This window comes from Balaenoptera acutorostrata, chromosome 2, assembly GCF_949987535.1.
Source record: "Balaenoptera acutorostrata chromosome 2, mBalAcu1.1, whole genome shotgun sequence".
NCBI classification, from domain to species: Eukaryota; Metazoa; Chordata; class Mammalia; order Artiodactyla; family Balaenopteridae; genus Balaenoptera; species Balaenoptera acutorostrata.
This window is the reverse complement of record NC_080065.1, coordinates 91,336,100-91,353,925: the sequence shown is the minus strand read 5'-3', so window position 1 is coordinate 91,353,925 and position 17,826 is coordinate 91,336,100. Positions and strand designations below refer to the sequence as shown.

General features: G+C 37.5%; 1 protein-coding gene across 2 annotated transcripts in view; it reads left to right on the top strand.

Moving 5' to 3' along the window:
• Positions 1-17,826, top strand: part of EFNA5 (ephrin A5) — a 278,192-nt gene that overhangs the window by 226,882 nt on the left and 33,484 nt on the right. For both annotated transcript variants that reach the window (XM_028169011.2, XM_007192138.3), the window contains exon 2: positions 3,006-3,298. In XM_028169011.2, the coding sequence (XP_028024812.2) occupies positions 3,006-3,298 (293 nt within the window). The remainder of the gene's footprint in view (positions 1-3,005; positions 3,299-17,826) is intronic.

Below are 17,826 nucleotides of genomic sequence, written 5' to 3'. Positions count from 1 at the left end.
TCTTTGGATTGTACTTAGCTACATTATACAGATGCCTTTTATGAGTTCCAATTGGTCACTGTTTTTATGTTCACATTGTCCATTCTTTGAAATTTACATTAGTAAAATAATTTATGCAAGTTGAATATCTGAAACAGAAGTGTACGTTGATTCTATGGTAAATCATAATCATTTCTTTGTCATGTGCATAGAAGGGTATAAGCGTTAAGTGCTGGGACAATCTCATGTTTAAAATTGGCTCTACGGTGATTCACTTAACACCCCACACAAAGTAAATTGTCACCAGAAAAGGATAACTGGTCAACCCAATGTAAAATGGGTCTTCAGTCTCATGGTTTGCTTTATTAAAATTATAGCAGAATTAACAGGGATAAAAATTTAGAAGAAGGGTAGCTAAACTTGAGGCACCAAAAAACTATGACAATTTGTAGAATAAAGCAATAACCGAATGGATCCAGACAGTGGCAGTTTTCTTAGTTTTCACTTTTAAGCAGTGTCCAGTGCCAGTAGAAGCTAAGATGAGTGACACTTAGGGAAAGGAAAAACTTCCCCCTTGCACGTCTTTAAAATCTATAATAATAATATAATAATATAAAGTGCATCTGGGCATTGCCTTCTGCTGCAGTTCTTGTCTGGCTCTCAGCCAGAACTGTCAGCCTACTCTGAGGGCTGATGATTCACAGCCCAGCACCCTTTTATCTGAACGTTGCAGTGTCTTTTCTTTGTACTTTGGCAGTGATGTTACCTTGATGTTCAAAAATCTTTTCAAAGCAACACAGGCTTTCCTTGTATCTTGACAAATCGTTGTCTGCCAGTAATGAAGAAAAAGAAAACCTGGTTTCGTCATCACTGTAAATATAAAGAAATAAATACTTCTGAGGGTTTTCTTGTTTTTAAAAATGGTTATGTATTTTGAGATCCTCTAACTGAGAAGTGATCTGATCATCTTTCCTTATTTCTCTTGCATAAATCAACATGCTGCTTTTCAAAAGCACAGAGCAAGTGAAGTTTCTGGGGATCATTTGATATTTGAGGACAGAATTTAGGATTTTTATATGATTTCCTTTCTTCTGGGATTTTTAAAAAGGGAAACCTGGGGATTATTTTTATTTCTGTTGTATGCTCTTACTGCCATTGTTTAAAAAGTAATACTTTGTTACTTACCCATTTTAATATATCCTGTTAATAGTAACAGTGCTTTATATTCACGTGTGCTTTTCATACATTTCCTCATCTGAGGCTTGAAGCAGCCGTGTGAGGTCAGCAAGGAAGATTCTCATTATTATTCTACTTAACATGTGAGGAAACTGAGGCTCAGGATGGCTTATGACTCTCCTACTCAACCAGCAGCAGATCTAGTTCTACTCACTCAAAATAAGTAGCTCTTCCACTTTTACCACGGTGTATTTCAGAAGGGACTCTCGACTTTGTCAATGAATATTTAGCATCCAGAGCAAAGGTAGTATTCACAACAACCTGTCAGAGGTCCTTGTTATGTTTGGGTGCTGCCTTTTAAGGAGAACACTGGGAAACTAGAAGATGTGAAGAGGGTCAAAATACTAGTATGATGAGGAGTCTGGAAACTATACCAGAAATAACCAAAGGAATCGGGATTTTCAAGTCTGGAGAAAGGAAGATACAGAGAGATACAGCTGACATCTCCGAATGTTTTATGTACTACCTGGTGGAAGAGGAATTAGATTTGCTCTTTGTAATTTCAGGCAGCAGAAGTAGGATCACTGGATGGAAATTACACAGAAGTAGATTTATGTTCAATATAAGAAGAAACTTGCTAACATTTAGAGATGTCCAAAGATAGAATAGACTAGCTCACCGTCACTGGGAAGTGTTCTCCCTGAGACTGTCTGACTTGAAGACTTTATGACTTTATGGGCATTGTATTTCAGCAGTGACATAGTTTTGTGATGACCCTCCTAAGGGCTCAGAGAAGAATTTCCTCACCAGCTAAAAACAAAAGTGTTTTGTAGGCTTTTCCTCTCTGATTTTGGAAAGTTGTGTACATAACAATTCCTGTTTCACACACCACTGGGTCCTGGGAAAAACTGTTCAGTTGATGGGGAAAGGCACATTAGTTAAAACAAATAAGCAAAACTTTTTCAAGATAAGAATTGAAGCAGACACTGTGATGTGGGCAGTGGTGTGTTTGTGTGCACACATTTAACCCTTTCAGGATGAAGTGGCCGTGGTTTTGCTGTTTTCATCTGACTTCTTACTTTCTCTACTCCTCAGTCCAGCCCTAGAACACAACCTATGAAAGTGAAAGAAATGGGCAGAAAAGTCATTCGACCTAGATGGTTTCAATTTAATAGGGAAAGGGCGAGGGCATCAAAACAGAGATTGGCTAAAACGAGTTTGTGACAAAAGCAGATTTACTAAGGGAAACACCTATCTAGGATCCTAAGTCTTGGTTCCAGGTCTAGCTCAGTGGCTCATTGCTTCATCATTATGCCTTCGGGTTTTCTTTTCCTCTAAAGTGGAGGTGTTGTTCCAGGAATTTGCTTTTCAACTTTTAAATTTTATGATTCTAATTCTCTCAATTTTATCACTCTACTTGTCCACAGTTGCATAGGAAATTAAGAATGGTCTCAGTTATAACAAATACAACTCATTTATTCTTTAAATTTCTTACTCATTTATTCAAAAACATTTATGAAATGAAACACTACTTTAGAAATGTGAAAACTCTGATTTTAACAATGAAAGGGAAACAGCAAATCAGTACCTTTAATACTTAAAATGAAAGTGAAGCACTCCATTGGTGGGGTACTTTGAAACAACGGTAGTAGAATTCCTCTGTAAAATGGCATGCTGTTATTTAGATTCGGAACAGCAACAGTTCAAACCACGCCTCAAATCATACGGCACCGAATAAAAACTTACCATAATACATCTTTAGCCTGAGCGTTATTAATGGGTTCAACCACTGATTCCAAGCAGGAAGCCTTTCCTCTATGAATAATCCTATCTTTTTCTTCTTCCAACAGATTCCAGAGGGGTGACTACCACATTGACGTCTGTATCAATGACTACCTGGATGTGTTCTGCCCTCACTATGAGGACTCAGTCCCGGAAGATAAGACTGAGCGTTATGTCCTCTACATGGTGAACTTTGATGGCTACAGTGCCTGCGACCATACTTCCAAAGGGTTCAAGAGATGGGAATGTAACCGGCCTCACTCTCCAAACGGACCACTGAAGTTCTCTGAAAAATTCCAGCTCTTCACACCCTTTTCCCTAGGATTTGAATTCAGACCAGGCCGGGAATATTTCTACATCTGTGAGTATACAGAGATTTATCATGTTGTAGGGCAGCTGCAAGAACCCAGACTGATTTTTTAGCCGTGTTTCAGAGAACTGCAGAGAACTGGACTCTGCATTATACATGTCTCCTTGTACATGCATACATCAGGATCCCTAGATACATTAGCTGGGAATTGAGAGCACAAATTAGATTAAACACACAGCGCCTCTCCCCCTATGAAATTGCGTGTCAGCCTGTTCAGTGAACCACTGCTGACTTGTATTTCTTTTAAATGAAAATGGCTAGGACTTCTCCAAAGCTCAGGAAAAGAAAAAGAGATTCCTGAAAAAAGAATTAAAGGAAATAATTAAATTTACATAGCTTGGAGTCGTTGGATTTCTCATTCAGGTGTCAGCAATATCCTTTCAATCATCCACATTTTCAGTTGGAGAAAGCCAAAACTCCTGCAAATGTCAGCAAGCTGATGATAAATACTCGCTTTGCACCAAGGAGAAAAGACAATTATTAAGAGCAGCTGTGTCTTTAAACAGGAAAGAGCGTGAAGAAGTATCTTGGTTTTTTCTCCATCTTACACACCATTACTTCTTCAGGCATCATACTGGGCATGTATTCTAGGTAAATGCTTCTCAAACTTCACTGTGCACAGGTCACCTGGGGATCTTGTTATAATGCAGATTCTGATTCAGGGGGCCTGGGGTGGGGCCCGAGATGTGGTATTTGGAAAGCTCCCCGGTGATGCCACTGCTGCTGGTCTATGGCCCACAGTTGAGTTAGCAGGGTTATAGGAAATACCTAATTTAGGCAGCTTGCTGTGTATCTGGACTTGCCTTTAACTAGTATCAGATATTTAAGCTATCTGGCCTTTCCCACGTGTTTTGACTGTCAGCTGAAGGAGTTAAATGTTAAAAGTACTTTGTTCAGAAGTACATTTACTGACCAGCTTATCATGGCTCAGAAATTTGGGGGATGCAAGATGAAAAGACACTCCCTGTCCTCAAGGAGTGACTGTCTAGTGGGGAGCAGACATTTAAGTAGGCAGTGAAAGTGGAAATAGACAGTTGCTGAATGCCGATGAGTGCAGGGAGCCGTGGGAACGTAGGGGAGGTTGGACCTCACCTGCTTGGAAGAATCAGGAAGTGCAGAGCCAGGCGGGGCCTCCCAGTGTGCTGAGCTGCTTGTCACCTCCGCCTGCCAGGCAAACGAGATAAAGAACGTTCCTGGTTTTCTGATTCATTTCTTCAATCCCAGTGTCCTCCCCCACCTCTCCTCACCCACATGTTTTAAGTCTACAAGGATTTCTAGCTCCTCTTCTTCTCCAGAAAACAGAGTTTTCTAATAAGCCGGATTTCCCCATCACAAGGGCACTCTCACTTATTGGAATTGAATTTAAGAAGGAAATTGAACAGCACCAGTTTTATTATTTCAGTACATATTTCAGTCGCTAGTCATGAAGAAACATGTAAAAGTCTCGATAGTATCTCACGTTCGATCCATAAAATAAGAAAAGGAATATTGAGTCCCGTGGATGGAGGAAACACTAGCATACAGTGAATTCACATGTTCTCAGGCAGCAGGCTCTTGCCTTTTGCTGATTTTTTACTTTGTGAAAGAATCTCATTCAGCAAAGGAGAAAAAGGAAAAAGGAAGACTTCAGCTGTGGGACAGAGACTCATTAACTGCCTAACTCTAAAATATCATACTGATGTAAGAGGATATTATTACCAGTTTCAAAACTTTCACATGGTTTCTCAGATTAACAAACAGCAACAAAAGCCAAAAGCAAAAATGAATAGAGGGCACGAAGATGGGAAACATACTCACTAGCTAACTAGCTGATTGCATGATTATTAGAAATTATAGAATCCATTGAGGTTCATAAGCAAGATGTTATTATTCAAATACACCCATAGTGCTTATGACTGGTTTTTCCTCATTTGTGGTTAAATTCAATATTTCACTAAAAATCATTATGTGTCTTCTATAACATTCATTTAACGGAGTCATTTAACTGTCAAGGGCTCCTGTCAAAGTAATTGTTCAAAATGCTTCAAAATATCAAGAGCTTTTTGCTGTTCAGCTGAGTTTAACCTGAATTACTTCTTTTAATGAAAGGTAAAATAGCACAAAATTAGCAGCAAAAAGACGTTCATTTACAAGAAGCGCAGTGGCCTGGTCATCGGTTAAATTGAATTTTCAACCATGTTTTAGAACCATAAGAGCATCCTTCCCTGTCTTTTTAGTAGGGAAAGGGTTTCCTCTCTTCCTTTCACTGCTGAGAGTGGACGTCTTACAGACGTTTCATATACTGTGGTCGTCTTACAGACGTTTCATATACTGTGGTCATAATTAAACTAAAGGATTCTTAGGGGAGAATTGGCCCTCAGTTGAATTTTCCTCTTTCCTAATGTGCGTGGAATGAACAAGATGATTGGGAAATGGCTCTTTTCCCACTCATTACATTACATGGAGCCCTACTGCTGATCTCAGGAGCCAGCCTGACTGCCCACTTGTCAGTTTTATAAAACGTCCTTACTAGGCCAGGGGTAGATTTCAGCTCCTCAAGGCCTTAAAATCTCTTCCAAGTTTTCCAAGAGAAAAATGAAAGCTATAGCCTTTTGACAGTCCTGCTTCAAGGTGCCGGAGGAAGGCTTAAGCTCAGGGGTGACTGCAGAGGACTGAAAGTCAGATACAAGCTTGAACTGGGGGGGAAGGGAAGAGGAATAGTTCATAACAGGAAGTCCACCTCATCACTTAGACTCAGGACACAGATCAGAGTGTTCTCATCAAGTTCTGCTTTATCTTCAACAAGCTTTATTTCCTTCTTAATTTCTCCAAGTTATACAAAATTAAGAAAATACAGTAGTTGGAAATACCTCATGAAGTTTCCTGTTTACATTAAAAATAAAATACCATTCACAATTCTAGATCCTTTATTTGTCCCAAGAACGACTCTATGCCATGTCTTCCTTTCCCTGGGAACAGGCAGTGTACTAAGTTGTTGGAATTGCCAATTATCGGTCAGGCAGACTGAGCCCATCCTCTCAATCTGACAGATACTGTTTTTAATCTACAGGAGTTATTTTGGTAAGAGATTGGCATACTAAAATAACTAGAGAAGGTCGGTGGTTTTTCTACCAGTGGTAGATTTGCAGAACTGCCCGTCAATAGATTATGGCAATAGTCATTTATATAGAGTTCCTAAGGCAAAGAGTTATTTTAGAAACTTCAAAAATGCTCATTTTAGAAATGATTCTCATAAACATTGACCTAATGAGGACATGTTTGAAAGAAGTTTTGTGTCGTTATTTTTAAATCAGAAGAGGCGAAGGGGAATAAATAAGGGCACCATAAGTTATCTTTGTAAGTTAGTAGAACCGCTGGTTTTGAATGTGTCCTCTTCTGTAAAGTAAGGAAAACTGAGTCCTGGGCCCTTCTCTTGACCTAACGAGGTATATGATTTTGGATAAATCATCTAATCTCTCTGGGTTTCTATTTCCACATCTGTAAAATAATGAGGTTGCAATAGATGATTTCAAACTTTCTTGGAGCTTTAATATATTTTATCATAGGGTCTGCACACTAGGGTAGAGTTAACATCTGTAAAATGGCCCAGCCCAAAGCCTTACTTAGTAGATGTGCAATAAATGCCAGTTAAAGGGATATTTTTAAGGAAAATGGAGAGTGGAGCAGCATATTGGAATTATTGAACTAGTTCTACATTGGCCACGTGATCCACGCCACCATCATCCACTGTCTTGACTAGCGTGGCAGGCTCCTATCTGTTTCCCCTCCTCATGTCACTGCTCTGTCAAAGCCCTCCAGAGACTTCTTGTCTCACCAAGACAAAATCCAAAGTCTCTAACCTGGCAAACAAGGTCCTCTGAGACAAGTCCTCTTCTCCTCCCCACCCTCAGTCTCTTGGACTTCTCCTCCTACCATCTCTGCCTATTGTCTCTATTCCGGCCACCCTATCCTCCTTGTTCATCATACCTGCTCAGCACCCCCTGACATCAAGGCCTTGGTTCTTTATCTTCTCTCTGCCTGAGGTTCTCATTGGCCCAGGTATCCACATCCCTTGCTCTCACTTGCTTTAGGTTGGGCCAAAAAATGTCTTTATCTGAGAGGCTCTTCTGACCTCCCTATATAAAGATAATATCTGTACCATTCTCTACACTCTTAACTCTGCTTTATTTTCGCTCAAGCACTTATCACATTATATATTTATGCTGGTTTGTTCATGGCTATTTCTGCTCTATGTCCTCTATTATATTGTTCGGCATGTAGTAGATGATCAATAAATAAGGCTCACTAGTGTTTATGTGGCACTCACTCTGTTCCAGGCAGTGTTCTAAACACCCTACTGTTCTCAAAACAGCACTATGAGGTACTGTTCTTATTTCCCATTTTACAGGTGGAGAAACTGAGGCACAGAAAAGTTAGCTAACTTGAAAAAAGTTCACACAAACGAGAAGTACGTAGCTAATCTGAGAAGAAATTAAGTGAGTAAACAACTAAAAGGAAGTGAAGAGATAAGGTCCTAGGTCTTATATGCTTAAAAAGAAAAAATATATTTTGTATTAAAAAAAGATTAGAAATTATTAGCATTACTGTTTAGAGAATATTACTTTATCAACTCTACTGGAACCCCAAATCAGGTAGTGCAAGATACATTTTAAACACATTTATACATTTTCAGCTCTCCAAAGGATACTCTTCCATCTCAACTGTATCTTCCCAGATGGTTGACCTTTTTAATACAATAACTTCAGAAAAGTTGTATTTTCAAAGAAATTCTTCTTAAATCCACTGAATATTCAGCATCCAGACTAAATTATGATTGCACACTCGATTCAGGAAACGAGTGATTTTTAATGAGAGACCTACAATAAGGAAGACAGATGTCATTTTCTTAAAATGATACTAAAAAGGCAGAGAATTCTTCTAGCATTTGCCACATCTAAGGTATAGCTGATCTCCTTCAAAAGAAGATACTTGGAGTAAAGATAGTTTATAGTCATAGCGTTCAGGTGGAATCCAGGAGTTTCTGGGAGATTATTAGGGAATACTCTTCCTAAGCTTATTGGCAAGTAAACTTGAATACCCATGATGCTTTAGTTTTACTCCTTCATAATTGACATGGTGATGTAAGTGTGGAGCTGGAAAATGTCCATTTCCTTGAAGTTAGAATCCTAAAAAATCTCATCAATGAAAAGAACTTTCAAGGAGCTGAAGCTTTCTGCTCCAGTCTTTTTGGTATACATATTTTTTAAAATTAGAATGAAAATCATGAGGACAGTTTATGTTTTTATGGGCATCATTCTTCAGTGCTTACTTGAATTTATGTGGCTAACTGCTAATTCTCTGCTTTGTGTACTTTAAAATTTACAGTCTTAAACTGTGAAGTAATTTTAATATCTACTACACAGTTTTTAAAATTGACAAAAGAAGAAACCTAAGTCCTGAAGAGGTATCTTATTGAAATGATCAAGATCAGCTACAGAAACCATTTGATTGTATAAGATGGTTACTGACTATCCTTTAAGAAGTGTAAGAATATTCAGTAAATCCAGAGAATACTAATATAAAGAAAGTGCTTCACTTGCCAACGGGATATGTTCCAAAAGCTTATTTACAGGTGAGTTGTTTGGAACTTAGAGTGCAGTTTCTCACACAAGTGTTTCTAAAATCAGGCAAGCTCTCTATAATGTGGAAAATCTGCTTAACCGTAATGTTGATTTAAAACTGTATATTTTAAGTGAAAAAAATACTAGAAAACAGCACATAGAAGAGTTGTTGAGTATTTGTTGAATGAATAAATACTGTAATAGTAAACCAAATAGAAAAAGCAATTAAAATTTTTCTTAGATGATACTGTTTGAGACAAGCAGATAAATTAGAAGCATTAGGTTTTGCTGCACCCACTGCAGCAGTTCCCTAGTTTCTTAGTAACATTTTTTGATCATATGCTGGGGATTATATCAAAGGAGAGGGGGATACATTGCATCAAAGGAGAGAGTGGATCACGGTTAAAAAAAAAAAAAAGAAAGAAAAGGCACAGACTCTAGTGAATGCACCCTTGGGCTCAAATCCCTCTTCTATACTCCTAATAGCTATGTGACTTTGGGTAACTTAACCTCACCAAGCCTCACTTTCTTAATCTGTAAGATGGGTATATAATAATCGTTTATTATCACAATCTTTCTTATTTCCAAGGCTCAATTAAAGAAATATTTTTAAAGGACCAATTGACTACCAAAAAGATAACTTCAATAATCTACATCCCCAAAATTTTGCACCCTTTGAAAAGTTATGGCAACTTGAATAGCCCTGATTGATATTTTAGTTTAGTAAAAGAAAACGTCATAAATGCCTCATAAAAATTCACGTTTTAAGCTCATGCCCTATACTGTGAAGGAATATTATGCCAGTTTTACATATGCCTGAGGAAGTCTTCATCCCCCTTTAGATGTCTGGATTTTCAGCAGCTTACTTTAGTAATCTGCATTAAGAATTATTTTGGTCTTGACAGTTCACATGAATCTGCCTTTTTTTCTGAGTTGTTCTTATTGAAATAGAAGAGTGTCAAAACGGCATATTTATCAAAGCAGGAGGTAATCTTTTTCATCTTTCATAGTCTTTTACTCTTGCAGGGGAGGTGACCTGTAAGTACAATGTACTGTCTTAAAATGAACAACTCAATATTTGCTTCAGCGTGTGTGTGCATTTTGCTTTTATTATCGAAAAATGTTTTTGATTACTGGAGTCTTATTTTAGCATTAAAGGTTCTAGCACATACTCCAGCTGAGATTCAAGGGGCTTATAACTGAAATTTCCAGGACTGTGGTCAAATACTAATGCACCTCCTGCATTTTTTTAGGTATGTAGAGTCAGAGCATGGTACTTAGTGATGCATATTTATATTAACAGAGAAGGGAGTTGAAGGGCAGTGTTAGGAAATCGACAAATTTTAATATTTTCTAAAGTGGAAAAGAATGAATATGGCACAGACATCAAATAGTAATTGCTCAGATACAGAGTATATCTTAGTTGCTAAAATTTAGGGTTTTTCTTAAGTTTTAAAAAATTTTTAACAAACAATGAAACAGTTTTTCTCTACTTAGACACTAGACGCTTGTCTGGGATTATATCAGATTTCTGTCTGAAAATAGTCATTCTATTCCCTTCGTATACTTCCAGTGGTCTTTAGTGAACCTGCAAGAATGCACCTTTTTATTTAAAGAATGAGTTTAGAGAATTGTGTCTGTTTCAAGTTGTCCCTAGCCATCTTTTAGGAAAGCTTGAATGGATTTCAAGGGCTCTTAAATGAAGGTTAAATAAAGAACATAAAAGAGGATATTTAGAGACTTCAGGATAGTCTTCTGTGTTAACTGTAGGTTTCTCTTATGAAAATGGTTGTTTATTGCCAGGTACCCTGTTAACCTGAACGGGAAGGCTGGGTGTCAGCTCGGGCACGGCTGGAGCACAGACGCTTCACCTGGTGTGTTTCACAGAGTCTGAGTGAAATCAAAGGTGGAGGAGGCAATTAATAGGAACAAAGGATATTTTAAAACACTTTATTATTTTTAAAATTTTGGGCAGTATCATTTGATCAAGTAGGGAGAATTTAAAAAAGAAATGCATGCCCTATTAAATGACTAAAGGATGAGATACTGTTAAAAAGAATCAGAGAAATGAATGCTGGGTTTGTGAAAAAGGAAACTGGGGCAAACATCACTGCTTAATAGATTTTGACTTTGGGACCGTTCTTAAAGTTTGCAAAGGGAGCCTTAAAACCTATTGAATAATTGGGGCTTGCTGGCAATTCATGGTATCAGCCATAAGAAACAGAAGACTCATAAGAATTCTTCCCATTGCTCGAATTTTTCAAAGGCTGTGACACTCAGATAAGAAGTTCAAAAACAAAATAATTTCTGTGTTCCTTTTAAGAGTTTAAAATGCTATAAGATTGAGGGAACATGTAGAGTTCTGACCTCCTAAGGGGGAGGAAGGAATTATGTCACCTTTTGCTTCCTTTTACCCCACTGAGACTAAATGCTGATGTGGAAACAAATGAAAGGACTGTTCTTTTTAATCCCTAAATGTCAGAAGTGGCCGCATCGCCGAGAGAAAAAACACACCTGATTAATTGTGTAATTTCACGGGGAAGCGGTAATTCTCAGCCTTATAAACAAGTAATGTACTAATTTGGTTTCAGAGTTAACTGAAAGCAGCTTAATGAGCTGCTGTATCATGTGTATGTGCAGTGTTACATAGAGCAGATGCCAGGAGAAATGGAAATAACACACCAGTGACACTTGGAATAACAGTGTTTATACTCCATTGACTTTGGGTTGTCAGCGTGCGATTCTCTGTGTTTCCCTTAGTAACTTATTAAGGCAACTGAACTCCAGTGTGATGATGTCTAAGTGTCATTTGTTGTAAATTAATACAAGCATGCACACATGAAATGCATAGTCAATCTTCAGAAAAAAATAGTACTTCCTCATATAGACGACCAAAATATTATCCATGAAGCATGCACACAGAGTGAAAAGGTGACTCTGTCAACATTGTGCATGCTGGAAGAACAGTATTTTGGCCTTTCGTCAGAAGAAATACTATTTCTACAGATTTTCCCGCTCATCTATTCGTGCTCTATTTTAACAGAATGGTCGTGTAACTCTCAGTTTGAAAGTTGTCAGACAGCCTCACAGCAGGCTTATATTATCTACTGAGTTCTTTATGAGGAAATATAAATCACCACAAATGAGACTTTTCACAGCCAGAGATATGTAGAAATTTGTGTCAGTGCTTTGCTGGCTTGCTAAAAAATATCTCTAGGCTCCAGAGCTCTCTCACAACTCATCCCCGCTCCCTACCCTTTTGAGAAGCAATTCTCAAAGCTTGAGATTTATGGTCCAGAGGGCTGATAGTGGCTATAAAGTTTTCTATTTTCTCTTTTCTTTAATATTAATGCAGAGAACGAGACATTATCATTCATTATTTTAGTTCATGAGTATCCTGTGGGCTTGAAATATGGTTTCTGGGGATATGGCTTACCTCTGTTTAATGGGGGAAATATGTGGACTTTGGCAACAGGCTTCTTTTCCATCAAATATTTTTAGGCAGGTTGTAGAAAGTCCACGTTAGGAACAGTACTTTAATAGATGGGCTATATCCAGGTTTAGTTTTAAAATTTAAAGCTTTACAAAATATTAATTCATTCTGAGCCCCAAAAGTAAAGTATCATGAATTGGAGAATAGCCAGCCAGTCTATTATTGTTAGAAATTGGAATTACAATATCTTTTTCATTTTACTATTTTCAGAGATGTGCAATATTTCCAACTAGTTTCATCTACGTTAATGTTAGGTAAGTTTTAGTTTATAGTTAGCAGTCCCATTTACAGCCAAATCTTTAAAAACAATGTCTCTGAGTCATTAAGAAAGAATATATATTGTTTTTAATTGGAACCTGCCCAAATGTTAGTAGCTCCAATATCTGGATTCTAATGTAAACTGTCTTTTTCAGACTTATTTTTAACAAAAGTTTCTCAAAGTCAATTTTTTCTCCCTAAGTACATTATCACAGGCTCTGACTAAAATCTGAATTGATGAGGTTTCCCTGTATGTTTTGCTTTAACCATTTCAGTGGGTCCTCAACCTTGAATTCAGAACTTCTTGCTCTATTGTAGGCCTCATTTTTAAGGAATAAATCTAAACAAGGAGAGTAAAAATAGATGCCAAATATAGGACAGGTGATTTTTTTTTTTTTTTTTTTTTTTTACTTTTAATAGATTGCTTAAAGGTCTTGCTATATACACCAGGGGCAGGGGCAGTTCAGTTCAGTCAACTTTGAGACCACGTAATGAATATTGTAATGATTTAAATAAAGGTCAGTTCAGAGTTTTTTTTCGGGTTTTTTTTTCCATTAAAAAAAAAAGAGAAGATTGCGTCAAGAGGAAGACAGTAAAGATGTGAAGTGCTGATTTGACAGGCAAGGTGGAATTCAGGTCTCAGGGCTTAGATACTATCCTAACTTTAGTGCCCAACCTGCACAGGGGAGTAAAAAAGCATCCTTTTGCTAAAGGCTTACTCATACATTGCCTGAAAACTGCTCCCCTAACAATAATGCTCCCCGTGACAATCATAATGATGTGATTTAGCATTTATTGCAAGTTTACTATGTGCCAGGCACTGTATCAAACACTCTACTTGTTTTAACTCATTGAATTCTCATCTGTGAGGTGGGTACTATTATTATCCCCATTGTGTAGGTGAGGAAACTGAGGCTGAGAGTGGTTAAGTAAGTTGCCTGAGATCATGTAGTTTGCAGTGGAGTCAGGATTTGAACCCATGCAGTTTGACTCCAAGTCTAAACTTGTTATTCACTTATATCATAATAAATATTTTTTATAATAAATATTTTAAAAGAAGTTAGAAGGAGAGAGATTTGAAGCACCCTTGGCAAGTGATTAGGTAAGAATTCAAGGCAGACCCAGCTCTAAAAATGGCTAATGTGATGTACAGAGGGATGTTTCATGTCAACCTATCCCTGAGACTCACATACTAGGATGCTTATGGATTTTTAAAACAAAGTAGAGCACTATTGAATGGTTTGTGGTGTCAGAACATGATGACATAATAAAATGTGTCACTCACTCTCCCTGCTTCAATTGGAATGAAGACATTTAATGATTAGCGAGACTATTGAAAGTCTATGTCTCTTTGGTACCCTGAGTCATTTTTCAGAGGTTTAAACTTGATGAACAGAATCAATAGCACATTGTAGGCATTGGTGGATATTACGCAAAGCCTGGTGACTGTCTCAACATCGCAGCTTGTTAACATGACGCGCTGGGGATTGCCTGTTGCCTTCGCTCATCCTTAAGCAGCACAGCAGCTGCAATTACTGTTTCTATTATTATTAGTTGTACTTGCTGTTGCTGTCGTTGTTATTTAAAATCCACGAGTTTTTCACAGACTTGGTTATTACACATTTTTGCAGATTCAAGAAACAGGAGTAGAGATTCTACGAGAAGAAGAGCCACTCTGAGAACTTAGAGCATTTGAAATCTTTAGAATGAGGTTCAGGAATCGCAGCAGCCATGTGCAGCACCCAGATATTTTTTTTTTAACTTTTTATTTTGTATTGGAGTATAGTTGATTAACATTGTTGTGTTAGTTTCAGGTATACAGCAAAGTGATTCAGTTATATACATGTATCTATTCTTTTTCAAATTCTTTTCCCAATTAGGTTGTTACAGAATATTGAGCAGCATTCCCTGTGCTATACAGCAGGTCATTGGTTATCCATTTTAAATATAGCAGTGAGTCTGGGATTGACAAGCACCCAGATTTCACGCAGAAGGGGTCCTGGCTCTGATTCATGAGGGTGGTTGTCAGAGCTGGGGAGACTCCGGGCAGTCCTCCAGAGAACAGGCTTCACACAGCGCATGGGGCTCCTCTCTCACCTGCCTCCCTCTCCGGATAAGGAAATCAGAACAGCAAGGACTGTGGGATCAATGACAAGACACGTCTGACTGGAATGGAAGGTATTCGGAAAATAAAACTGGATAGATTGAGCCAGACTGTTGAGGGCCATTACGTCTGGTCTGAAGAATTAGGAACTTATCCAGCAGGCACTAGGGAGTAGTATGTTTCTGAAATGGAAACTCATTTGGGCCTTATAACTACATTGAAATAATTAGTTTAGGGCTAGATGCAGGCTGGCTATCCAATAAAAGCTAGCAGGTAGTGAACACTTATCCAGCCCACCTATTTACATATGGTGTCTCATCCATACCTTATTTCAACTATGTGTTACGCACTATTATTGTTCCCATTTTACAGGTGAGGAAGCCAAAGCACAGGCAGGTCAAATAACTTGTCTAAAATCACACTGTCCATGTGTGGCGATGGCCAGAGTTGAGCATCCCAACTCCAATGTTCATGCTCTTAGCTCTTTTCCCTGAATGGCAAGTAATGTTTGGAAGCTTATTCCATAAATACTACTGGTACTTATGAAAAAATTATTCTCATCTCAGAGATATAAATACCCTTTACTTGAATTTCTATTGTTTCTATATTGCCTTCAGCTTCGTTGCCATTGCTGCAGAGTTTTAGGGTGTTTGGTTTTTTTTGTGTGTAGGTTTTTATGATGTTTCTGTTAAGTGAAATTGCTAAATCAATAACAGTTGCTGGATTATTAATCAAATAGCTGAATTTCTGGCCTTTTGATATGATGTGTTAGTTTATTACTAAAGTCCATTTTAGAAGATTTATTGTAGTTATTTCCTAAAATATTTATATTAAAAATGCTATACAAATCCATTTGTTAAACTTTACTTGGGCTGTCAGTACTTGTACATCATTAAATTTGTAGAAAATCTACAGTGGCTATAGAAGGATATACTTCAGTATTATGTATTCTCATTAGTCAACCCTTCAGTTCTCGCTGAGCTGTGTTTACCATCAGGCCAATGTAGCAGACACCGTAGGGCAACAATAGAAAGTACTCGATGTAATTTTTTTCCTCCAGGAGCTCATATTCCAATATGAGAAAAATGTATCCATGAAAATGATAGCAAAAAAAGGAGTAAATCACAAGATTGACACTGTCCATAAAAAAAAAGAAGATTGTGTCAAAAGGAAGACGCTAAAGATGTGAAGTGCTGATCTGCAAGGCAAGGTGGAATTCAGGTTTCCGGGCTTAAGATACTGTCCTAACTTTAGTGACCCACTTGCACAGGGGGGTTAAAATGCAGATTCTTGGAACCCTCTTCCAGAAAGTCTGACTCATTCAATTTTATTAGGTTGCATAGGGAATTTCATTTTTAACAAGCCCTCGAGAAATTTCCCCTGAAGGTGATTTTGTGCCACACTTTGGGAACACTGGCTTAAAGTGGGAGTAGATGGGTCTGAATTCAAGACATAGCAGCAGCGGGTATTGGAGGATCTGAGTGGATGGAACAGCAGCATCAGTGTTGAGAAAAGGCAGGCTTTGTTATACGAATGTTTGTTTAAACCGGGGAACTCTGGTCAGAGAGAGACCATGCTAGTCCTAGTCTACGATAAAGACTAAGAGAAGCTAAGATTCTGGGAGTCAGCTCCCTCACCAGGGTCATAACAAATTTCTCCTCTGCCTCACAAAGCAAACTGTCTCATTTGCTTCATCTGTAAATAAGATACAATTTCACCAGGCTGCTGCAAACAAGAACTAGGTAACCCTGTGGGAGTTTTTGTATTTCTTATACAACTATAAAAATTTTTGTTATAAAATGAGTTCCTTTTACAAAGTGGTAGACTTTGTTAAGTGAGGATAAGAATCAGAAAGCCACATAAAAATAGAGAGGAAACAGGCATGATATCAAGTGATAAGAAATATTCATTTTGGACCAATAGTTTAGAAGGAAAATGTGTGCCTGGGGAGGAAGGAAAGAATAATGAGTAGTTCCTGTAATATTCTATTTTAATATTCTATATATATAACACAAGGTTTTTGGAAGGTACATTAAAGAAGTGGGTACCTATTGTCTGTGACCTTTCGTGCTTGTCAGTTTATGTTTTCTTCTCCCTGATGTTTAGTTAGAGTCTGATGAAAAAGGACTATATCTAAATGGAGCCATGATTTGGTTTTGATTAAAGGTCAACAGTGATGTATATTTAATCACTATTTACTACTTATAAAGTTAGACAGCAATCATGTTTTTAACCATATAATATGTTCTGATTCTTAGAAAGTAAGACCATTATTTAATAGGTTCCTTTTAAAAATACTATTAAGTGCAGAAAAATAGATGAAAATGAGGAGATCTGGCTCTTGAGTCCGTCACTTATTAGGTGTGTTAATTTGGGCGGAAGGCTTCAAGCCATGCCTCAAGTTTTCCATATATAAATGAGTTAAAGTGCTAGTTTAAAAAATGGTATTCTTAATATTGATATTTGAAAGGCAATTAGTTACTTTCCGAGTTTCTGTCAAAATTAATGGTAGCTACCATGACAAGTTTTTATGGGTACTTTAAATTATACATCTACATGTGTCAAAAATAGTTCCTCTCATCATCTAGTTTGAAATACACTGGTGGTCAGAAATAGCTGACTGTCATTTACTCACAAGGGCATTTTTCTCACACTCTTTGCAGGATCAAATATGACCAAAATGTATTAAATTAGTTCACTGTGGTTCATTTAGAATATTCTACAAGGGTAAAGATGCAGAAATACCAGCCTGTCACTTAGAGAACCATTCTTTGGATCACGTCCAAGTCTGCAGTGGTCAGTTGAATTCGTTCAAAATATTTTCCAGGGCTAACTAGAAAATTGCTTCACCATTAGCAGGTTTTATGCACCTGTTTTTTTCCCCATAGAGTCTCATACCTGAGAAATATAGAGAAATGTTCTTTTCCTAAATTGAAAAACTCAGCTGTAGTCTAAATGAAATGGGATAAATTATCTTTTTCACAATTATCCATTAAAGGAAGAATTAGAATTAATATTAATCACAGATGTTTCATCAAGTTTTATTATCAACCAGATTGACTGC